Consider the following 22,544-nt stretch of genomic DNA (forward strand, 5'->3'; position numbering starts at 1 on the left):
GCCGTTCCAGAGTTTGCAGGCTCTGAACTGGATTTGGAAGTTCGGTATTCAAGTCCGGTTCGGCCGGTGGAATGGGTTGATTTACGGTGAGGTATTCGTTTAGGGTTTGCATTTGCATATGATTGATTTATGCGGGTTTGGGTTCCAGGTAGGTGTAGCTGTATGTAGATGTAGATGTAGATGCGTAGGTCTGATTTAGGTTGGAATGTGGAATGTGGAGGCAATCAAGGTATGCATATGTACATACACTACAAGAGCTCTGCTGCAAACACGGATAAGGAGCGGTGTGTAAGTCTAGAACCAAGCTGTGATGCAATGCAATGTAGTATCTAGAGTGGGAGAATAGGAGAAATGATCGTAATCAAAGACATGAATTATTGCATGTTGATAGTGATATTGCGCTAGATACATGAAATGTCCGCCCAAACAAACGTCAGAATCTCACCAGCACTAAAAGAAAAGCACTGGAGAGAGAGAACGCTTTGGGTACAAATAAGGACAGAGGGGAAAAAAATAGTACATCATAGAAAACCATCCATCAAACCATTACCATATCCGGATCCAGCCCAGGTGTATTCCTCATTTTGAGGCGAGTTTCCATTAAAACATGCACGGCAAAAAGCAAGCGCTCAAAAGGACATTTACAGCTGGAAGAAGGTGGCCACCAGAGCCAAGATGGACACGGGGCCCATGTAGCTGGCAGCGACGTTGGAAGCCGCGTTGAAGGCGGGGCTGGAGCTGGCAGAGGCCGAGGCACTGGTACTGGAGCCTGAGCCGGTCTGAGTGCTGGTGCCAGAGCTGCCAGAGCCGGAGCTGGAAGAGCCGGAGCCGGCGCCGGAGCCAGTCTGAGTGGCACCGGCGGAGCTGGAGCTCCCAGAAACACCGGAGGAAGAGGCGCCGGAGCTAGAGGCACCAGTGCTGGCGGCAGTGGAAGAGCCAGTACCGGAGGAGGCAGAGGAACTCTGGGTAGAAGTCACCAGGGTGGTGGGAGTGGAGGAGGCCTCGGTGGTGGAAGCCTCGGCGGAGGAAGTCTGGGCGGGAGAAGCCTCAGTGACAGAGGTAGGGGCAGCAGTAGTGGTAGTGCTGCGGGCGCTGACAGCGTTGGAGCCGGTGAATTTGATAGAGTCGGAAGAACCAGACATGTCAGACCAGGTGTAGGACTCGGCAGGGTTGGCGTTCTTGATCTCGACGCTCTTGATGTACATGCTGAAGGGAGCGGCAGAGTAGTCGGTAACACCACCGGCCCAGTCGATGGTTCCCTGGCCGTTGCTAGAGTCACCACCAGCCCAGATACCGATGCGAAGGTTCATGGGGGTCTGAGGGAAGCGAGAGCCGCCTTGAGCATCGGCATAGTTGAGAGTGCGGACGACATTGCCGTCGATGGACCAGACGAGGGACTCCTTGGACCAGTTGACGGTGTACTTGTGGAAAGTATTCTGAGGAGTGGCAACTGCGGGCCAAGTGTCACGGTCGTAAGTAGTGGTGTCACCCTTTCCAAAGTAGTTGGTCTCAATTTGGCCGTTGTTGCCACCAATGCCCTCCTGATGATATTGTTAGCAGTGGTCTCATTGTTATTTGGAAAGTCACATACCCAGTCAACCTCATCGAGGTCATCGGACTCCAGAACAATGGAGCTGACAATACCCTGGCCAGGAGCAGTCTTCATCTCTACGGTGATCTCACCGTAGAAGAAGTAGAAGTCGGTCTGGATGGTGGGGGCATCGCCCTTCTTGTTGATAGTGAACTCGGCACCATTGCTGCCAGTGTTGACCTTGCCAGCAGTGGTGGTCCACTTGTCCAAGCCACTGGGCTGGGTGAAGTCGAACTTCAGGTCAGACTCAGTGCTACCGGGGTTAGCTGGGCAAGTCTTCTTGGTAGGGTTGCAGTTGGAGTAGGTCTGCGCGGCAGCGAGGGGGGCAACGGCGAGAGCCGCAGCAACGAGCTTCATGATGGAAGGCATTGTGAGATAAGTTGCGATGAAGAAGAGAAAACGAAAGTGGGAGAGAAGGGGATTAAAAGTCCAGAGAGAAAAGTGGGTAAACGAATGGATCCCTGGGACGTGCGAGGAAAGAGCTCGGTTGCTGTGGGCTACGCTACTTATCTACTCCAGCTACTGTAAGATGTACTATTGTATGTATCAGACGCTAAAAGTTAACTAAAAAAAGGAGGAGGCGGGATTGGCTTCAGGGACCCGAGGGCTATCACAGGTGGCAAGGCCGGGGTGAGACATCACGGCCCCAGTAGACCCATAGGGCCCGTCCCATGAGCTGCTGGGGGTGGATCAAAGCTTGTACCCAAGATATTGCAGGATGCAGTCTCTTTTATAAGGGCTTCTTTCAGGCAACTTGTATGCTACAATGCAACCTATACTGTATATTGTATGTATTTTTATTATTTTGCCTATTTAATAGCCACGCAATACTGACATAATGGTCAAGATCGGCCGATCCGGCCGATCTCAAGCAATGACAGATCAAGATAAAATACATAAATCCACATGAGATTACAATACATGTAAGGCCGATGAGCCGAGCGAAACAGGTCGGTACTGTAAGCGAGCCAAGACACCAGGGCAGGCACCAAGGTTAACCTCTTACCTTCCTTTGTCCCTGGGAATCTCGTTCCACAAATTAGATTAATTCTATAACTCAACTTGATAGATGTGAAACACGGGGCCATCGTGTACACACATTATAGAATCCCTATTCAAGGAGATTCCCATGAAACTTACAGTACCATGGATCTCACCAGACACATCTATTTTTGTCCTAATACGACGAGAGCACTAGTCTCTCGCTTAGAATTGCCCATATACAAAAGAGAGAAATCGTGAAGTCGGATCAGATGACTCAGGAACTCGGGGCCTGTGCTGAGAACGTGGCTCGGTGCGGAGTCGGACTTGCCTAGCGCCGATGCTACCCATTCTCCATAGTGACCATAAGGCGGGCTGTGTGAGACCTTCTAGTATAGCGCCCACGCTAAATACAGTAGATGGGATGGTATTATTAGAGTGGCTGGGAAGCTGGGCAGAGTTTTCAAACAGTCTCGCAACCCGAATAAGGATGCAAGGGGCCTATTAATATTGTTCAAGGCGCTTAGGTTCCCTTGAAACAGTATAGATAAATTACACGTCAGTGTGATCCCGCATTTCGAGTCTTGGCTACAGTATGGGGAAATGCAGGAACGGCCGTGGGGCCAATTATCAACGCATGGTCCTGTTTTTTAATATATGAAAGGTCAATGCGTACATAGTACGGAGTAACGTTAACGTTATAACTTATTAAATTGAATGCTCCTACGAACATACTATGAACTACTCCATATCCAGGAACTAAACCTTGGAAATAACCTCCTACTTAGACTTCCACCTCCGCCGGACCAGTCAACTTAATCTCAACCTTCTTAGTGACACTCCGTCTGGCAGCATCATACTCAACACCCCGCTTAGACTGAGACGGTGCATCACGTCCAAGCACAGTTACAGCCTCAACAGCCACCTCAGGATGATACCCAAAGCGACCACTGATCTTCAACTTCCCATCGCGATACACAAACCGAATCTCCGCCGCACTCTCAACCTCAATCGACTCGCCATCATCAAGATACAATTCACCCTCAGCAGATCCGTCAACACCAGGCGCAATAAGAATCTCAAAGCCACGCTTGCGCAGCTCAGTAGTCGTCATCGCACTCTCAACCCTAAGGGGAAGAATACTCCCACCACGAATATGAAGAGGGATATCAGTAATGGAAACACCAGACAATGTCTGCGTAGCACCAGCCCCAACAACCTTTTCCCCAGAAAACCAATCATAGAAAAGATCATCAGGGAAATACGCCTGCACAGAAGTCGCGCCCTCCTCAGAAACAGGCGAAACAAGAATAGCCTCCCCATAAAAGAACTGCAACTCATTGCCCACAACATTGGAATCAGCGGGATAGACGTAGAAAAGCGGCTGAAGGAAGGGTACACCCGTCAGGGTCTGCTTATGGAAAGAAGTATACAAGTAATCAAGCAAGCGGTACCGAATATCGATAACCTTCTTCGCGGCTTCCGTAACACTCTCCCAGCGGTAGAATTCCTGTGGGATGGAGGTGAGTTCGTTGTGGTTGCGGTAGAAGGGGCTGAAGGCGCCTAGCATTGCCCAGCGCGCGCAGAGTTCTTCCGTTGTGTTGCTGCCGAAGCCGCAGACGTCGCTGCCTACCATTGGGATTTGGAAGATTGAGGCGAAGGCTAGCATTTGGCTAATTGAGATGCGGTATTTGTTCCATTCGCTTAGGTTGTCGCCGAGCCTGGAAGGAGATGGGTGTTAATAGACATAGAGTGAGATGGGGTGAGGTGGATGTTCTTACCAGTGACCGACGTGGGCTCCTGCTCCGGCAAAGGTACTGCGGGTAATGACGAGAGGGCGGACATTAGGACGACGCTTGAGCATTGCTTCACGGGATGCCGAGCTCATCACTGGCTTTGTTAGACAGCCATACACATGTACTGGATAAGATGAACATACTAGTTCCATAGAGATTGTGAGTATCATACTCAGCATATCCCTCGCCAGCATGAACAATATCAGTATCAATAGTCTTATTACTGATACCACCGGCCTCATTCGCAATCGCATAAGGCGGGTTAATAAGATCACGATCATCAAGACCAATCTTCATACCCTTCTTCCCGGCACCATGATTCCCTTGATGACCACGAGGACTCCGCTCCACAGCCACACCCCTCTTAACCCGCTTCGAGGTCTGAGTCTGAGGCTGGAAATCACCGGGGAAGCCGGGAATATGGCGAGGCGGCGAGCGAACAGGCGGTGGCGCGGGTGGCAGGTCATTATCCTCGGCATACTGGGCTGGGTTTTCGCACGGGTATGGGCAGAAATTGGCGGCTTCGTTCATATCGATCCAGAGACCGTCGATGTCGACGCCATCGTCTGCGCTGAAGAAGCGGTTGAATTCGTCGTTCCAGTAGCTTTGGGTGTCGGGGTTGAACCAGTCCGGGTAGACGGTTGCGCCGGGCCAGACGGCTCCTGTTTCTTATTAGTTGGTGGGTTATTAGGGACTTGTTGTGTGATGTACCTTCGTAGAGTTCATTTTGGTCGCTGTCGCGGTAGAGGAAGATGCCTTGGTCCGAGCCTCGGTTGAAAGCACCGTTATCTAAAAGGTTTGTTAGACATGGTATGGTGGATGTGATCATTGATTGTGGTCATACCAGAGTGGCTAACAGCCGGATCAACCATGACGATATACTTCTGGTCATGCTTATGCAGGTACGAAACCAATTCCCGCATCTTGTGAATGGGGAACCGCTCAGAGTCGAGAGTGAACACTTTCCGGCCACTCATGTAGTCGATATCAGTCCACATAGTCTCAAGCGGGATACCAGCACGACTATAGTTGTAGACAGCCTCGGCGACGTCGAAGACATCCTGGTAGCCATAGCGACAGTTGTGGAACTGTAAAATGTTAAATAAATCCAGTGTAAATGTGGAAAGTTAAAGATAAATAGGGCAAACTCACACCAAAGGTCCAGTAACTCTGCATAACAGGGAGTCCAACAACCTCGGAATACTGCACACTAACATCCTTGGGGGTCGGACCAGCCATGAAATAAAAGTCAAGGACACCACCGAGAGTGTTATACTCCAGATATTGCTTGCCATCATCACTCTTGTCAATCTTGATATCCATGCCATTAGAATTCAAAAAGAAAACACCATGAGTACCCTTCTCCCCACGGTGATCAATATAGATCGGATGGTCACCGTAGAGGTTCGTCCCCGATGGAATGCCATACGCATCACGATTCCACAAGGTACGAGTGTAATTCGTCGTAGGCAGACGCAGAGAATCAGTATGTTCACCGAGACCGTAGAGGTTGGGATCATTCGGGAGCCAAGTGCGCAGATTCAAGTACTGAGATTGAAAAACGATATTCGTACCAGTAGTGTCAAAGAGGACTTCTTTTCCGCGCAGGACTCTAAACGAGAAAGGATTCTCCTTGTAGTCGAAGCGGAGAGCAGAGTTTTTCTGGTGAACGCCTTTCTGCCCAGTAGGACGGGGAACGACAATTTCAGGAACCTGGTAGACCTGCTCATCGGCATCATAAATCACAACATGGAGCCGGTCCTCTAGTAAGCGCATAAGTATAGGTCTACTGTACAGGGAAGTATAAACATACCCGTCTGGGCCTCAACCAGAAGCTTGAGATTCGGCAGATCAGAACCATAAGTATTACAGGGATCCCCGGCCAACTTCAAGTCGGCTGTCAGGGTCTGACCCAGCTGTTTCACATTGGAAGCCTTGTAACCAGGACAATCATCAAGCTGTGACCTTGAACCTAGCACAGTAGCGCCCACGAGGGGGGCCAGGAAGAACAACCTTTTCATAGTTGAAGTTGGACAAAGCACAACAGGAAGAGTTGGGCAGATTGGAAAGTGGCCCAGTGCATCTTTTTAAACCTGGAGATACACGGCAATTGAGGGGAAACGTGGGGGTCTTGGAGAGATGTGAGTGTTACAAACGGAATAGCCAATGCAAGGGGAAAAGGTCCATTGTCTATTGCTGGAATGTAATGTGATGCGGAGCAACGGGCAATTATCGGACGCAGTTCTTGGCTGAGGTCGGCAGGGTTAAATGCCGGGAATACATCTGTGCAGGGACTAGTGCAGGGTCTAGTGCAGGGTCTAGTGCAGGATCCAGTCTTACTCAATTGGGAGAAGATCTTGTTGCATTCGGATTGAGGCCGACTTGAGTCCGAGAGTGAGTGAGAGTGAGTGAGAGTGGCAGAATGAGGATGACGTTGAGGTTCCGTTCCTCGGCACAAAAGGTCCCCAGTGCAACTACTGCTCCGTACATGTCCGACTCTACGTTCTACACCTTTGGAAAATTAAGTGAACAGGAATGGCCATTGGCCTTTCTATTGCCCTATGGGCATCTCTAGACATGGATATTAAAAGGAAAATCGTCAACCATCCCAATCAGAAACCCGCTGATCTCACATCGCCTTTTCAACTCCTTAAACCTTCTGGCCAGCAGTGGCCGCCTTGACATCCTCCTCTGAGCTCATAATCTGCACTTTGATGGCACCAGTCTTGGGGTTGGCAGCCGTCTCAAAGGCCTTGAGGGCATCCTCAATCGAGAAACGGTGAGTGACGAGCTTGTTCAGGTCAATCACTCCGTTCTGGACCAGGCGAATAGCCCGAGGCCAGGTGTTGCTGTACCGGTACTGGTACTGCAAGTCGATCTCCTGAGTGCTGAGACGCATGAAGGGAATGGTCATCTCGTTCTTGCCGACACCAATGACAAACACCTTGCCGCCGAACTTGACACTCCAGATGGCGGAGTTGACACTGCTCTCGACACCAGTACACTCCAGGGCCAGCTTGGGGCGCAGAGCATCGGGGCCAGAGCCCTTGCCGTCGTTCAGGGCGTTGATGATGCCGTCGGCACACTGCTCGGCCGACTTGCCGATCTCTACCTTGTATGTACGCACGTTGGGAACCAGGGACTTGGCGAAGGCCAGACGACCCTCGTCAATATCGGTGATGACAATGGGGCAGGCGCCAGCAGCCTTTGCGCTAAGCAGAGAGATCAAACCAATGGGACCGGCACCAGTGATCAACAGAGGGTCACCGAGACGCAGACCGCTGCGCTCGATAGCCGCCAGGGTCACACTGAGGGGCTCCAGAAGGGCACCGTCCTCATAGCTCATGTCACCAATCTTGTGGCACCAAACGGCAGGGTGGTTGACGTAGCGGCGGAGCAGACCATCGACAGGAGGGGTGGACAGGAAAGCGACCTTCTCGCAACCGTTGTAGCGACCGGTCAGACAGGGCTCGCAGGCGTTACAGATAACGTTGGGCTCGATGGCGACTCGGTCGCCGGGCTTGAGGTGAGTGACATCGGGAGCGACAGCGAGAACCTGGCCAGCCGACTCGTGGCCGAGAACGTGGTCGCCGGTGACAATCATGGGGCCGATGCAACCCGCGTGCCAGAAGTGGACATCGGATCTATGTCGATTAGCCTCCTATCTGGCCTCGTCGCGTTCCGCTTTACTTACCCGCAGATACCGGTGCTGCGCACCTCGACTGTGACCTCGCCAGCCTTCAGACCCTTGCCCGCATTGACATCCTCGACGGTGGGGTGGGTGTCGGCGATCCAGAGGTCATGCTTGGGGTTGGTGTAAACACCGATGTTGGTCTTGGTGACTGTGGTTGCTGAAGACATGGTGAGAGACGTGAAAGAAGAGAAAGTTAGTCTCTGAAATCCAGGGCGGGAGCAGGCTCTTTAATAGCAGAGAGCCGGGCGCTCCATGATGTATGCAACCTGTGCAACCCCACGGCCATGGAGTAAAAAGTGGAGGGGAGGGGCCTGCGATTTAACCGCGCGGGGGTCAAATGCTCAGTTTCACCCAATCTGGCAATCGAAGCCCGCTAACTCTGTGTCCCCCGGGCCGAATGTTGATCGGCTATCGGTTAATTGTTGGTCTGGTCAATGGCTTCGGTTTCGACTTTCCCAGCCCGGATTAACATTGCATATTCCACATTGTATAGATAGGATAGAATGCTTCATCTTGTGACCCTGTAGACATGCCGATAGTCAATCTCACTGTCACCCGAGAGCGGCAATTCTCCGGCGGAATTGCAGCGTCCTGGTTGATGGAGTTTTGTGGAGAAAAGATGCGAGGCGTTTGGTCCTTTTTCCGGAGCAAACGGTGCAAATTGATGCCTCAGGCTTCTAATATCCGGCTTTATTCTTATATTTTATCATTTCTTTGTGTTAACTTTGTTGCTTAGTTGCTATAATTACAAGGTGTCTGTCCTGTCACTATAGATGCTTGATCTGCTACTCTGTAACCAAGGTAGCATGATGTTCTATCGTGACTGTGCAACACGAACTATCATTTGACCGGTAAGATGTACAACATACGCAGTATAGACCTAGATGTCTCCAACCTGGTCAAAATGCATGACTATTAACGAATGCGTCGGAGTTCATCAGGTTGCCACCGTAGTGCCACCCTGTGGGTAGTTACACCCGGCAGCCTTACAGTATTAGTCTGCATTGCAAAGCCTAATAGGGTAAATTTAATACCAAAAGGGTCTCATGACTTGAGATTTCGGGTTGCATGTTTTACTAGAAAACAAGAAGTGATTGAAAATCAAAGTGATCAATACACCCTGAAATGGGTGGTGGTTGATATATATAGTTCGTCACCACTCTAGAGTGACTGAATAGGCAACACCATAACTAAGCACAAACGAAATACAGATGTTACTCTTGCTTGTAAGAGATGCATAAATCAAGAATATTTTTGTTGGGCTGCTAGAGTTCCAAGGTCCTAGTGGCCTGCAGGTACGATGTACAGTGCTTGGTATAGAGTACACATACTGCACTCATTCATAGCGACCATCAAACATACTAAAGCTAAGATTTCTAGCCCATTTGATCGAATAATATCAGATTATCAACTAAATATCAATCAACTATTAACCAACTTATGCATATAAAGACTGTTTACGGCTGATGGGGCTCACGTGACCGAATTCCCTGAAGTTCCCGAGCGACAAATCCGCAGATTCTGGTTCTGCCGTTGCGCGAGACTTAGGACCATTGGACCATACTGCTTCATTAGCGATTGTGTCTTTCGCTTGATTCCTTTCGTCCACTCCTTTTCTCCCTTCAAAATGCCCGTCACCCGTGCCGTCCTGCGGCAATCGCAGTTCCTGACCCGGAGAACCGCCGTCAGACATGCCTCATCCACCTCGGAGGCTGCCTCCAAGGCTGGTGAGACTGCTTCCTCAGCGGCCTCCAAGGCCTCAGAGGGTCTCTCCAAGGTCTCTGCTTCCGCTGGCCCTGCCCTCTCCAACGCCGCTGGTGCCCTGCGCAAGATCGGTGGTCCCGCCGGCAAGGTCGTCTCTTTCGTCGATGGTAAGGGAGAACCGTCTTCCCGATTTTGGTGTCTACAATGGAGTGTCCGGTCTCGGGTTATCACCGGATGAGAATATCGCCCTCCTCCGATTGACCCGGCTGGAGTCGTGCCACCCACCCGACCTCCTTGTTCACATTCGATTCCGGGATCAACTACAATCTACAATCTACAATCACATTAGTGCACAGCTAACCTCTATCCAGCCATGATCCCCCCGACTCTCTACTACTCCAAGGTCGGCCTTGAGCTCGGCAAACTGGTTTTCCGTGGCCAGAACATGGCTCCTCCGTAAGTCGGCCCTGATTGCAATCACTCCCAACTCGACTAACAAATGTCTAGCAACTTGGCCACCTTCCAGTCCTACTTCCAGCCCTTCATCAACAACCCCGCCGCCCTCAAGAACCTCCCCTCGCCCTCGAGCATCCTCGCCCGTGTCCGCAACGCCAGCCCCAAGGAGCTTGCCTTTGCTGGTGTCACCGCCGCTGAGGTTATTGGCTTCTTCACCGTTGGTGAGATTATCGGTCGCATGAACATTGTTGGTTACCGGGGTGAGGTTGCGCACGCCCACTAAGGGGTCGAGAATCGTCCTTTCCTTATTTCCCTTTGTTACTTTGTATGATAGACGATGGAATATAAACTGTTGTCTGAGATAGAAACAATTGCCATTTGTGACGAGTTGTATAAATGAGGTTCTTCTGTGAACTTTCCCTGTGTCGAGAAGCGCGAGTCTTTGTAGCTGTGTAGGTTTATGTAGCTGTGCATGTCTAGTGAGCTCACTCGCCATTGCCGTTTTCACTTACGGAGACTGTTTCTTTCCAAGTCCTTTCTTTCCAAGTCTGTCTTCCTCTGAGTATCTTGGTCTCTTATTATTAGCCTCTTTATGCAGTACTTTTTACAGACATCTTTGCTTCCAAGTACCTGGCTCGGATTAAGCGGCATGTGGGAGCTCGATGTGATGCAGTTCATGGCCCTGCTCTTATTCCTCTATCACTTTTGGATTCTCACGCCTCAGGCTGTTCTCATGATGTTGTGGTTTCATATCCAATACTATGCTCGTCGTGGATGACATCTGATTGGCCCGGGATGAAAGCGGCGGACCACTTTTTTTCTTCGTGAAATATCAAAAGTCGACACTTTCAACTCACCACGGAAAATATGGATGCATTCAAGTTGTTGACTCGGTCAACAAAATTGAAGCATGCTGCTTCAAGAGCAGACTCTTCTCCTCTGCCGTCAACCGGGAAAGCAGCCAACCCACAGCTTTTCCGCACCGCCGACGCCGACAGGCTCGAGGCTGCCAAGAGCGGCAAAAAAAGAAAGAGGAACACTGCTGCTCAGCAGGATGAAGATGAAGTGCCTGAGCTGGACTTTTTCAATTCAAACAAACGCCCTGCAACCAGCGTGACGGAAACCGCTGCTGCGACTGAAGGCGACGCTGAAAAAGCGTCGGAAGATGTCGCATCTGATGACGACTCCATGGACGACGTGCAGCGTCGCACGATCTTGAACTCACACAAAATCAAGGTGACTGACTTGCGTGACTTGGATGAGATCCAGCCCCAGCCGGCATCCACCAAGGAATCCAAGAAGAAAAAGAAGTCCAAGAAGGAAGAAGCTCCAGCTCTTAGTAAGAAAGAGCAGAAGCGCGCCAGACGCATTTTCCCAGAGCCTTTGCTTTCTTTCAAGGAGCTTCGGTCCAAATATAAGATCTCCTCACGTCTCGCAGAGAACGTTGCGGATCAAGGGTTTACCGTGCCTACAGAGGTTCAACTCGGTACTCTTCCTTTGCTTCTTGGGGAGGCTTCTGAGCCGGATCTTCTGATTGTGGCTCCTACTGGCAGTGGTAAGACACTGTCATTTTTGATTCCTGTGATCAACAAAATTGTGCGACACCACCACTCAAGCCCCGAAGAGCACGGAATACTGTCAGTGGTTGTGGCGCCTACCAAGGAACTTGCAAGCCAGATCGTCAACGAGGGCCGGAAGCTGGTCGCTGGAACCGGCGTGAAGATCACGCTGATGAGAAAGGGAATGCGCGTGAGCGACGAAGGCAATGCGGATGTCCTCGAAGAGAGTGATGCGTCATCGGGATCCGACGAAGAAGATGCCGATAACAAGCCAACAAAAGACCGAGCCAATATCCCACTGACCAAGAGTGATATCCTTGTTACCACGCCCTTGATGCTGGTTAATGCCCTCTCGGCGAATCGGACAAAGACTATGGCAACCCTGCCTCTAGTGCGGAGCCTCGTTATGGACGAAGCGGATGTTCTCTTGGACCCCTTGTTCCGGGAACAGACATTGGATATCTGGAAATCATGCACGCACCCTGAAATGCGAGTCGGACTATGGTCAGCTACGATGGGATCCAACATTGAAGATCTCACCAAGTCGACAATCAAAGAGCGTCAAGAAGACCTCGGACTCAAGCCAAGCGAGTCGCATGCGCTACTCCGTTTGGTCGTGGGCTTGAAGGACTCTGCCATCCCCAATATTGAACACAAACTCATCTACGCGGCAACAGAGCAGGGTAAACTGCTCGGACTCCGCCAACTCCTTCGCCCCACAGCTGCCTCAGCATCAGACATCCGCCTCCGACCCCCCTTCCTCATTTTCACCCAGACCATCCCCCGTGCCATCGCCCTGCACTCCGAACTCAAATATGACATCCCCGCCGAAGCAGGAGGATCGTCAAGAATCGCAGTCCTCCACTCCGACCTATCCGACGGCCAACGATCCGAAATCATGCGCGACTTCCGCAAAGGCGAGATCTGGATCCTAGTGACAACAGATCTACTCGCGCGCGGCGTCGACTTCCGCGGCATAAACGGCGTAGTAAACTACGATATCCCGAACTCAGCTGCGGTCTACGTCCACCGCGTCGGACGAACAGGACGAGCAGGACGCGAGGGCGGCATCGCCGTGACATACTACACAAAAGAAGACATCCCCTACGTGAAGAGCATTGCGAACATAATCGATGTAAGCGAAAAGCTCCGTGGCGGCGAGGGCGACAAATCCATCCAGAAATGGCTCCTCGACGCCCTGCCCAACCTCAGCAAGAACAGCAAGAAGGATCTCAAGAAGCATGGTGTCAAGGCGCGCCAGGCTCCCCGATTGTCGGATAAGGAGAAGGAAGGTGGGAAGAGTGCGCGTGGTATGAGGATTAGTACGAAGAGTGGATTTGAGCGGCGCATGGAGAATCGCAAGAAGGGTGCTATTGCTGCTAGTCGGCAGCGGAAGGCTGCTGCTGGTGATGGTGGCAATGTGAGTGATGCCGGTAGTTGGGCTGGGTTGGATGATTAGGCTTGGTGTTTTGTACAGTACGCTACTATTCCATAATCGAGTCATGTTCATATCATAAATACATCAAGTCATGGCTATATAATATATACTAACAGTCGTATATCTCATTTCTGCCCAGCCTTTCCATTTTGTCCCTGTCCCTGACCCTGTCCTTCTCCCTGAGGTTGAGACTGAGACTGAGCAGGAGGAGGCTTCTCCTCAACAATCCTCCTAACCAAAGTAACAGGCACAAAAGCACAATCCAACAACCCCTGCTCCTCCAACACCCTCTCCAACTCATCCCCATCGCGATCAAAATAAAGCGCCCATTCCCCCTCCTTCTCCTCAACCGCGTAAAATGCCTTCTTCTTCTTCTCCAGCGAAATAATCCTCTCATCTTTACACCAGTCCCACGGCCCAACCACATGCTCCACACTCTGTGACCGATTCCCATAGCGCAGCTCGTACGTCTCATTATCAGCATAGATCCAATTGAGCAGCGGTGGATCTTCCTGTACATATGTTGGAAGTCCAAGACCACGGTCTAGATGTTTTGTTTCATCTAGTTCCGGGTATTCGATGTAGAAGGCTAGAGCTGTGAAGGCTGGTGGGGAGCGGTTAGATGGGTTTGGGTCTGCCAGGTAGACCTGTAGTTGGTTAGGTACTGTCTCTGTCTTTATCCGAGTGTCGAAATATGACTTAATCTTACCTTCTCATTCCTAACAACAACACTCATCCCATTCAACTCGCGATCATCATCTGTATCGCCGTCGCATTCAGCTTGGATGTTGAACTTCATCATGCGCCTGTTATCTTCTTTGCGCTGGTTTGCTTTGCGCTGTTCGCTGGACGCGAGGGATATACCCGTCACTGTCGGGATGGCCGTTATGGCTAAGAGTCCAATGACCATTTTCACGTTCTTGGTGGAGTACGCGCTGGGGTAGTGGGGTGAGGGATGTTGGATAGCTAGATAGCTGGATAGCTGTTGTTCAAGACGAAGGAATGAATTTCAGTCGGTGGATGGGTATGATAGTAGACCGCTTAGGCTGCGCAGGTCATTAGGTTGGTTGGATATGCATTCCAGCTTGGGATTTGGGATCTGGAATGTTTAGTGGTTTGTTCCGGTGGCGTTTTGGTCAGGCTTTAGGTCTTCTGGTGGATTAGTATGGAATGGACAAGGCTTGAATGTGTGAGACCGACTGGATAGGTGTAGAATATGTCTGATTCTTGAACAGAATTCATCTTTGCCAGTTTCAGGTTGTGAGTTATTCGACAGTCGAGAGAACACCCATGGTCCGCTGAACACCGACGTCATCACCACGTGATGGGGCTTGATGTTCCTCATTTAGTTCAACCTCATTCTGTGTTTCTATTCAAAGATCCCATCTTCAGCTAAAGCATTTGCGCATTTTTTCGCTTTAAATTTTACTGACTACTGTTTCTCGAACGTTTCAACTTTGAACCAATGCATTGCTAACCAAATTCTACAATTCTTATGCTAAATCTATCGTGTATCGTTTATTATTCGTGATGTCGTTTGATCATGCCCGACCCGGACCGGGACACAAAAACCTGGCAGCCCATTCCTCTATACCTTTTCAGTCCATCCCCAAATGGACCACCAGCACTTGACGGCCAGGGCGCCTCCATCCGCGCTCTCCCAGTCATCATATCCAACCTCTTCACCCTCCTCAACGACGGCAAGGCCCAACTCACCCATTCGCCGCCGGAACTCCTGCACCTGTGGCAGATATGCATCCCGCAAAGGCATCTCCGTCACGACTCGCGCATCACGCCCATGGCTAAGCCAAGGCGCAATGGTATCAACCAGCAACTTCGGATGACTGGGAGAATACAGCGGGTCAGCCGCGAGAATCACGTCGAATCGCTCTTCCGCCGATGGCAAGGGCGACGGCGTGACCGACCAGTCGAGTACGCCGGTGGTCACAGTCGCCCCTGTCCGGTTGAGAAGCTCTACGTTCAAGGCAGCGTTGTGGGCGAGGTTCGGGACGATCTCGGGCAGGTCAGTAAGGTGGATGGTGGCCGATTTACCCTGGAGAGCGGCAAAGGAGAGCCCGACCAACCCAGTGCCAGCGCCAAGTTCAAGTGCCCGCAGAGGAGTCTCAGTCTTGGATGTGGAGGGGTCAGTCGAGGCGGTAGGGACCAGCTGCGGGGGCGATTCGAGGAGGTTATGGAGCCGGCGGGAGAGAAGGTAGGATGACACCCAGGTCTTCATGCCGAGGTTATCAGCCGTCAGTGATGGTTCGTGGAGTGTCAGAGTGTACTCCTCGCCGGAGGAGGTAGGCACATTGAAGATGCGAGACATAGCTGGCATTGCTGCAAAGAGTCAGTCAGCGAGATAACACAGCAGGAAAGGCGAGAGAACGCATACCAGCTCGGCCAGAGCGCTCACTGAGTCGTGCAGCGGCCGCGTCCCAGATTGCCTCGCGGAGTTCATCGGTCTCGAGCCATGCCAACGGGCTCGAGATGATGGATGTGAGATACCGAGTCACGCCAGCGGGCTGGACGGCCGGGCCCTTGACGACATCAGCGCTGGTGCCGAATGTGCGTGGCTGCAGACTCAGCAGAGCCAGCGCTTTCACAAGATCGGTGCCGGAAGGCTTCTCGTAGAGTTGCGGGAGATCGAGCACTGGCTTATCAGTTCCATTATCTTTTGTGGACCGACTGGACCAAGAGTGTAGTGTAGATCGGGGGACCAACCGTGAAGTGGCTCGTCGGCCGTGGCACTGATCATATTGGTGAATTGCTGTGTGCTGTGAGAAATTAAAATGCAACAATCTGTCTCGACTTCCGGGGATCGTGAACCGCCACGCGGAAAAGAAAATAAAAAAAAATTCCCAAAGAGGAAAGGCTGGTTTGGAGATTCCGCGGCACCCCTTTTCGCCTAACTTGTCAGGCAGAAATCTATAATTGTCAACAGATACAAGAGAACAGACAAGCCAATGAATAGAAATTCAGGAGTAAAACAGAAGAACAGAATCCAAGAAGCAAATGGGTATATTCATAGACGTGATCAATATTCGAAAAAAACAAAAAGATAGGACTTCCACGAACGCCCGCCGATAGATATCAATTCAACGTCGCCTTGAATCCCTGATATGCCTGCTCAATATCAAATGCAAGTTCTCGCGCTTGATCCTCACTTAATTCCTCAGTGGCTCTCATCTGATTCAATGCAATTAACCATTGAATAATCTTGCCGCGATCCTCAAAGTCCCCATCTGTTACCTTGTTCACAGACTGAATGACTTCCGACAAGAGAGGATGTAGTGCATCTTTTGAAACCATGTTGAGTTTCAACGCATCGAGGAATGTAATGAAGTTCTCAGTTGCCGCCAGAATAAGGCTACCCGATGCCCCAGCCGGTCCTGCAGCCGCAGCCATACTAGGAGCAGGCGCACCGTGAGAAGCCTGTTCAACCGTAGCAGGAAGACCAATGCGCAATCGCTCTGTAGCCCTCGGGCATTCCAACTGTATGTATAGCGTCAGCGATGTCGGCGGGGTAAATAATGCACACTCACACCCCACGTCCGCTTGAACGTTTCCAGGTCGACAAACTCCCGCGATACAGTCTCGTCTCCGAGACTGGACTTGTATTGCTTCAATAACCGAGTGCATGTCTCCGTGTATTCTGCCTCGGTGACCACATCCTTGATGTATGCCTTCTCGAGTCCGTCGAGGGTGACGATGATGCTGTATATTTCGGCGAGGGATTCGTACAAGTCGCGTTCAACTGAACTGGATGCTAGTTTGACCTCCTGGAACAATTGTAAGTCAATTTGTCTATCAATGCGGAGACGGATCCATACTTCGTCAAGGTTGATCGAGGCCGACCGGGCGGGGTTGGGTGTGTAGCTGTATGGCGTGGGAGCATAAGAAAGTGGGCGCTGAGAATACATGCTGTGTACAATTCTAAAATATCATCAAAATCGTGAATCGTGGATGTCGTATGTAACTTGCAACTTGCAACTCAGCTGGAGCTGTTATCGCCCGAAGCAAAGGCGGTGGGGAAGGCGGTGCCGCTGATTTTCTCCCCAAATTTTTTTTTGTCAAACGGCCATTTCCAGCACCAAGCTATACTGCAGACTCTTTTCTGCACACCTCACAATGGCCGGAGCCAAGAAGTCTACGAAGAAGTTCGAGAAGAATCATCTTAAAGATGTTATCGAACGCCGCAAGTCCCACGCCAAGGTGAAGCAAAGACACCAGTTGAACGACAAGCGCAAAGAAAAAAATGCTACAAAACGCGCCGAAGCCGAGGAGGCCAATGAGATCAGCCCCGAGGAAGCGAAGAAACAGAATGCTTTCGCCGAAATGAACGTCGACGATTTCTTCGCCGGTGGCTTCGAAATTCCTGAGGCAAATGGCAAGAAGTCCAAGAAGGATGTCACCCCCAAGATCGGCAAGCGCAAGCGCTCAGAAGACAAGGCACAGGCCGAAGAGGCTCCCGAGGAGGACGACAATGACGAAGAAGATGCAAGCAGTGTCGACGCATACGACGAACACAAGGATCAATTGGAGTCATTGAAGGACAAGGACCCCGAGTTCTACAAATACCTGAAGGAGAACGATGCGGAACTACTCGATTTCGGCGAGCAAGGTGATCTGTCAGAAGTCGACGCTCTGAGTGAAAGCGATGAGCCTGAAGACGAGGAACCCGCGAAGAAGAAAAAGAAGAAGGCGAAGAAGGAACAGGAGGAGGTGGAGCCCGAGAGCACCACTCTGACAATCCAGACCGTTAAGAAGTGGCACAAGTTGATGGAGGAGCAGAACTCGATCCGTGCTATGCGTCAGGTTGTGCTCGCTTTCCGTGCGGCTGCTCACGTCAACGATGCCGAGGCCCCAGAGCAGAAGTACACTATCTCCGACAAGAACGTCTACCACCAGGTTCTTGTCACTGCCCTTAATACCGTTCCCAAGGTCCTGGCCCACCACCTCCCCGTCAAGGAGACCGCTGGAGGCAAGATCCGTGTCTCATTGGACTCGAAGAAGTTCAAGACCCTTACGCCTCTGATCAAATCTCACACATCCTCGGTTCATCAGCTTTTGATCAACTTGTCTGATGCATCGACTCTCAAGCTGACCCTTTCGTCAATTGAGCCCATGCTGCCCTACCTCCTTCAATTCCGCAAGGTGCTGAAGACGCTCGTCAAGACCGTTGTCGGTATCTGGGCAGATGTCGCCACCAACGACGCTACCCGTATTACTGGCTTCCTGCTGCTGCGCCGTCTTATGGTTCTGGGAGATGCTGGTATTCGGGAAAGCGTGCTCAAGGCCACCTACGAGGGTGTTGTCAAGGGCAGTCGCAACACGACTGTGCACACACTCGCCGGCGTGAACTTGATGAAGAACTCCGCCGCCGAGATCTGGGGCATTGACCAGAACGTCTCATACACTACCGGATTCTCCTTCATCCGCCAGCTGGCCATGCACTTGCGTTCCAGCATCACCAACACCTCCAAGGAGTCCTACAAGACCATCTACAACTGGCAATACGTGCACTCGCTGGACTTCTGGTCCCGTGTGCTTTCCCAGCACTGTGATGGTCTCGTGGAGGCTCAATCTGGCAAGCAATCCGCTCTGCGTCCCCTCATCTACCCCGTTGTGCAAATCACCCTGGGTGCCATGCGCCTCATTCCCACCGCCCAGTACTTCCCCCTGCGCTTCCAGTTGACGCGCGCCCTGCTCCGTATCTCCCGTGCCACCGGCACCTACATCCCGCTTGCATCCTCACTCCTGGAGGTCCTGACATCGGCGGAGATGCGCAAGCACCCCAGATCTAGCACCCTTAAGCCCCTGGAATTCAACACAGCCATCCGCGCGCCAAAGTCCTATCTTCGCTCGCGCACCTACCAAGATGGCGTTGGTGAGCAGGTCGCCGAGCTCCTCTCCGAGTTCTTCGTCCTGTGGTCCAAGCACATCGCATTCCCGGAATTGTCCGTACCCGTCGTTGTCTCCCTCAAGCGCTGGCTGAAGCAGGTCTCTGCCCGCTCTGGCGGAAACAAGAACGCCAAGATCAACCAGATGATTTTGCTTCTCGTGCAGAAGGTCGAGGCCAACGCCCGCTGGATCGAGGAGCGCCGTCTGACAGTCTCCTACGCTCCCCGTAACCGCACTGAGGTTGACTCTTTCCTCAAGGACGTTGACTGGGAGACCACACCTCTCGGTGCCTTCGTCAAGACACAGCGCAAGCTTCGCGAGGAGCGCGCTGCTATCCTCGAAGAGGGTCGTCGCGAGGAGGAGAAGCGGAGAGAAGAGGCGAAGAAGAACGGTGGTGATGACGAGGTGATGGGTGGCGTTGGCAGCGATTCCGGCAGCGAGGATGAGGAAGAAGAGGAATGGGAAAGCGAGGAGGAGCCCGAGATCGAGGGCGAAGAAGAAAGTGAAGACGAGGTGGAGATGGAGGATGAGTAGACTCCTGATGTTTTCTTTGTATATCTCCTTGTCTCAACGGTTTATTTGCATATGTCGACTTTAGTCACCAGGATACAGTCTGGGTAGTAACTCAATCCTACAAAAGAATCATTTCTCTTAATCCATCCATGTCATATCATATCTCATAAATCTACTCTATAGTCTAAAACAAGGAAAAATAGGGGAATCAGAATGCAAGATGTAACTAAACTGACCCAACAGGCCCAGCCCTAGCCCTCTCCCTCCTCAAAACAGCATCCTCTTCCTCAGCCCAAGCCAAAGACTCACTAGGCAGCATAATAGCCTTATCAATAGCGACAGGCAAACCCCGATGCCTACCTCTCAAAGCAACAGCGGCAAGAATCAACTTGCTAATAGTATGCCACGCGCCACAGAACGAATAATTCATCCCTGGAAACCCAAGACTAACCCCAACACACCCATAAGCAGAAACAACCTCGAAAATAATATTGAACGTTGAGAACGCCACGGGATTAGAGGTGTAGTGGTCCGACTCGGCAATTGCAATGAAGAATACTGCCAGTGCTATCCACCAGATGTCATGGCTGAGCTGAGAGCGGATTTGCTGGTGCACGAAGTATCCGCGCGATGTCTCGGAGAGGCCGGGGCGTCCGAGTTGATGCCGGATTAGGTCCATTACTATGTTGCTGCGGCTTGTGTTGGCTGGTGTTTCTGGGGTTTCGTCGTGGGCGTAGATTCCCAGTGAGCGTTCTTCGTAGACGTTTGTGTTGCTGGTGGATGTTAGATTGGACTTGTATAGATATTAGTGCGGGTAGGTGGGTTTAGACATACCGCATTGTTAGGGTTACTGGGTACGCAGAGACGTACATCATGAGGACTGTTTTGTTAGTATGATCTTCTTTTTAGATGTGCTATAGAAACTCACCATAGAGAACCAGAAGGCCTTGACGGAGATCGGCAATGGTCACGACGTAGAATCCACCAGCGCGAACAGCTATAACGATGATTAGTTGGCCAATTCACGTCGATTAATGGTGAGCTGGACATACCTAGAGCCTGGAACAATCCGTCTAATATGCGATATTCCGTTGGGAGAATCTCGATGTCTTTGTTTCCAATGGATAGCAGCTCGAATGCCGCCCAGTCAATGCCGTTCAGGATGATGATTGTACCAAGTAGATACCAAGTGTGGCGAGCAGGGAAGAGATTCGTATAAACCTATTTCAATTTAGTGTTCAGAATACAAGACAACATCATCGAGACACGTCAACTTACCCTTCTAGGGTGCTTCAAGATAAAATTAAGAGTAATTCGCCACGACTGCCATTGAGGCTGATCCGGAAGCATCATCCTCATCGCCCAAATGATAAACCGCAAGAAACAAGGGTAAAGAGTATTTCCAGCGAGAATCAGCATGCCCATTGTCAACAGCGGGTAGGCACTAGGAAGAGTCAGCTATCTAAACAAGGAATTTGGGATAGACATCACGCACTTCAACTGCAAAGCAGTCATATTAGCATCCAACAGTGACATGCCACTATTCACAAAAGCAGACACAGCAAAGAAAGCGCCCGTCCAAAACGGCGAGAGGCCATTCGAGCGCGTCACATCGGGGTGGTTAGCTTCTAGCCAGCCACCCATACCAATCATACCGAACAAGATGAACAAGACGAAGTAAAGGAATACAACAACCGACAAAAATGAAACGGCTTTGTATTCCACTCCGCCTAGTTCATCACGCTCAGCTGCAGTGAGGTCGTGGAATTGGGAGTTGCGGGATACCAAGCCCTTCGAGGCGATGTATTTCTGCGTCCCGCGGAGGATGCTTTTGAAGCCTGATACCGAGTCCTCTGTGGGTAGGGGTAAATTTGGCACTGCATCGCGGGGATGGTTGTGCAGGTCCGGCCTGGCGCCTATGCCAGCCATAGGGAAGACTCGATGGTGATGTCGGTGGGTTGTTCCTCCGATAGTGACTTGATCTCCGTCTATCCATGGCTCGTCACGGTGTGATGGCTCACATGGGGTATTTGTTACTGTCACGGATGTCTTTGTCCGTCGCTGAGGCCCTTGGCATGCAGCATCTGGCAGTTCATTGTCTGCACTTCCACTCCCCTGGACGATATCCCCGTCCCCAGGTTGCAGCTCAAAGACTGACTGGCAGCGAGAAGTTCTTTCTCTTTCGCGTTCATCGGAGACGCCCTTAAATTTCGCCTCAAATCCGTGCTTGCGGACGAGCAGGACGGTCAGTGAGATCAAAATTGCATGACCTAGCATGAGCAGTGTAAACAAGACTGCTTGTTGGAAACTGTTTAGTGTTGACAGATCCACCTTGCAAGAGGATCAGTTTCTACCCAAAAGCTTTGCACTGGAAGAGTAAATACGTACTGTGTTCAAACCAGCACCAGTCATAGCACTGACGCACAGAAAAAGTGAATCGATATATGCCACGCTACGCCACGGCGTCGCGGTCAAATAGAAAATGACACTGGCAATAATACTCGTAGCAATGAAGTACACATAGTGTACCGTCAGGAAATTCAAGGGAGGTAGGACTGCCTTGATAGCTTGTCCAATCCGTCTTCTCCATTTGAGAGCTGCGCAGAACATGTTAGTTTCGGATCTGATGGATGAATAGACACACGTACGGATAGGCATGGCGTGGAGTTTCATTTCGTCTCAAATACGCAGGAACCGAACCAGTTGGGAGATATTAGAATTGTCGACCCGCGGTTTCCGGCCGTGAAGGCACAATAGTGACGACGCACACCACTAACGGCGCCAGGCGTCTTCGAACATACCCAACACCCAGCAAGTCATTTGTTCGATTATTTAGACAGTGGATAGGAAGGGTTGAGAAAATCCTTGGCTGAAGGCTAAGCCCGCTGGAGTATGTGGGTTGGCCGAAGAA

The 22,544-nt window shown here is 51.2% G+C and overlaps 10 protein-coding genes across 10 annotated transcripts; 3 read left to right on the plus strand and 7 right to left on the minus strand.

Annotated features, from left to right (window-relative positions):
* Positions 1-641: 641 nt before the first annotated feature.
* PENARI_c010G05452 (glycoside hydrolase family 16 protein) lies at positions 642-1,960 on the minus strand (the record flags this gene model as incomplete). The annotated part of the gene is made up of 2 exons (XM_022632253.1): positions 642-1,541; positions 1,592-1,960. 2 exons carry the CDS (start codon positions 1,958-1,960, stop codon positions 642-644), a joined length of 1,269 nt encoding a protein of 422 aa, XP_022487872.1.
* Positions 1,961-3,356: 1,396 nt separating this feature from the next.
* agdC (putative alpha-glucosidase) lies at positions 3,357-6,389 on the minus strand (the record flags this gene model as incomplete). Its single annotated transcript, XM_022632406.1, has 7 exons — positions 3,357-4,293; positions 4,354-4,462; positions 4,512-5,030; positions 5,080-5,157; positions 5,213-5,456; positions 5,521-6,131; positions 6,182-6,389. The coding sequence occupies 7 exons, from the start codon at positions 6,387-6,389 to the stop codon at positions 3,357-3,359; spliced, it is 2,706 nt and encodes a 901-aa protein (XP_022487981.1).
* Positions 6,390-7,018: 629 nt separating this feature from the next.
* PENARI_c010G03637 (NAD(P)-dependent alcohol dehydrogenase) lies at positions 7,019-8,229 on the minus strand (the record flags this gene model as incomplete). The annotated part of the gene is made up of 2 exons (XM_022632197.1): positions 7,019-8,012; positions 8,063-8,229. 2 exons carry the CDS (start codon positions 8,227-8,229, stop codon positions 7,019-7,021), a joined length of 1,161 nt encoding a protein of 386 aa, XP_022487804.1.
* A 1,460-nt stretch (positions 8,230-9,689) lies between these two features.
* PENARI_c010G11791 (F1F0 ATP synthase subunit g) lies at positions 9,690-10,505 on the plus strand (the record flags this gene model as incomplete). The annotated part of the gene is made up of 3 exons (XM_022632435.1): positions 9,690-9,933; positions 10,138-10,222; positions 10,274-10,505. The coding sequence occupies 3 exons, from the start codon at positions 9,690-9,692 to the stop codon at positions 10,503-10,505; spliced, it is 561 nt and encodes a 186-aa protein (XP_022487865.1).
* A 584-nt stretch (positions 10,506-11,089) lies between these two features.
* Positions 11,090-13,240, plus strand: rok1 (RNA-dependent ATPase ROK1; the record flags this gene model as incomplete). Its single annotated transcript, XM_022632461.1, has 1 exon — positions 11,090-13,240. The coding sequence occupies one exon, from the start codon at positions 11,090-11,092 to the stop codon at positions 13,238-13,240; it is 2,151 nt and encodes a 716-aa protein (XP_022487948.1).
* A 104-nt stretch (positions 13,241-13,344) lies between these two features.
* Positions 13,345-14,129, minus strand: PENARI_c010G07290 (uncharacterized protein; the record flags this gene model as incomplete). The annotated part of the gene is made up of 2 exons (XM_022632292.1): positions 13,345-13,866; positions 13,929-14,129. The coding sequence occupies 2 exons, from the start codon at positions 14,127-14,129 to the stop codon at positions 13,345-13,347; spliced, it is 723 nt and encodes a 240-aa protein (XP_022487774.1).
* A 678-nt stretch (positions 14,130-14,807) lies between these two features.
* Positions 14,808-15,974, minus strand: PENARI_c010G07739 (S-adenosylmethionine-dependent methyltransferase; the record flags this gene model as incomplete). The annotated part of the gene is made up of 3 exons (XM_022632307.1): positions 14,808-15,556; positions 15,612-15,869; positions 15,941-15,974. The coding sequence occupies 3 exons, from the start codon at positions 15,972-15,974 to the stop codon at positions 14,808-14,810; spliced, it is 1,041 nt and encodes a 346-aa protein (XP_022487927.1).
* A 335-nt stretch (positions 15,975-16,309) lies between these two features.
* PENARI_c010G00764 (ESCRT-I subunit protein VPS28) lies at positions 16,310-17,139 on the minus strand (the record flags this gene model as incomplete). The annotated part of the gene is made up of 2 exons (XM_022632114.1): positions 16,310-16,711; positions 16,762-17,139. 2 exons carry the CDS (start codon positions 17,137-17,139, stop codon positions 16,310-16,312), a joined length of 780 nt encoding a protein of 259 aa, XP_022487899.1.
* Positions 17,140-17,347: 208 nt separating this feature from the next.
* PENARI_c010G09018 (mRNA-binding ribosome synthesis protein NOC2) lies at positions 17,348-19,654 on the plus strand (the record flags this gene model as incomplete). The annotated part of the gene is made up of 1 exon (XM_022632350.1): positions 17,348-19,654. One exon carries the CDS (start codon positions 17,348-17,350, stop codon positions 19,652-19,654), a length of 2,307 nt encoding a protein of 768 aa, XP_022487868.1.
* Positions 19,655-19,805: 151 nt separating this feature from the next.
* Positions 19,806-22,291, minus strand: PENARI_c010G04847 (uncharacterized protein; the record flags this gene model as incomplete). The annotated part of the gene is made up of 9 exons (XM_022632231.1): positions 19,806-19,810; positions 19,943-20,406; positions 20,468-20,513; positions 20,562-20,630; positions 20,686-20,854; positions 20,912-21,077; positions 21,129-21,964; positions 22,022-22,230; positions 22,282-22,291. The coding sequence occupies 9 exons, from the start codon at positions 22,289-22,291 to the stop codon at positions 19,806-19,808; spliced, it is 1,974 nt and encodes a 657-aa protein (XP_022487693.1).
* Positions 22,292-22,544: the final 253 nt, after the last annotated feature.

Source organism: Penicillium arizonense (assembly GCF_001773325.1).
Source record: "Penicillium arizonense strain CBS 141311 chromosome Unknown PENARI_contig010, whole genome shotgun sequence".
NCBI lineage: Eukaryota > Fungi > Ascomycota > Eurotiomycetes > Eurotiales > Aspergillaceae > Penicillium > Penicillium arizonense.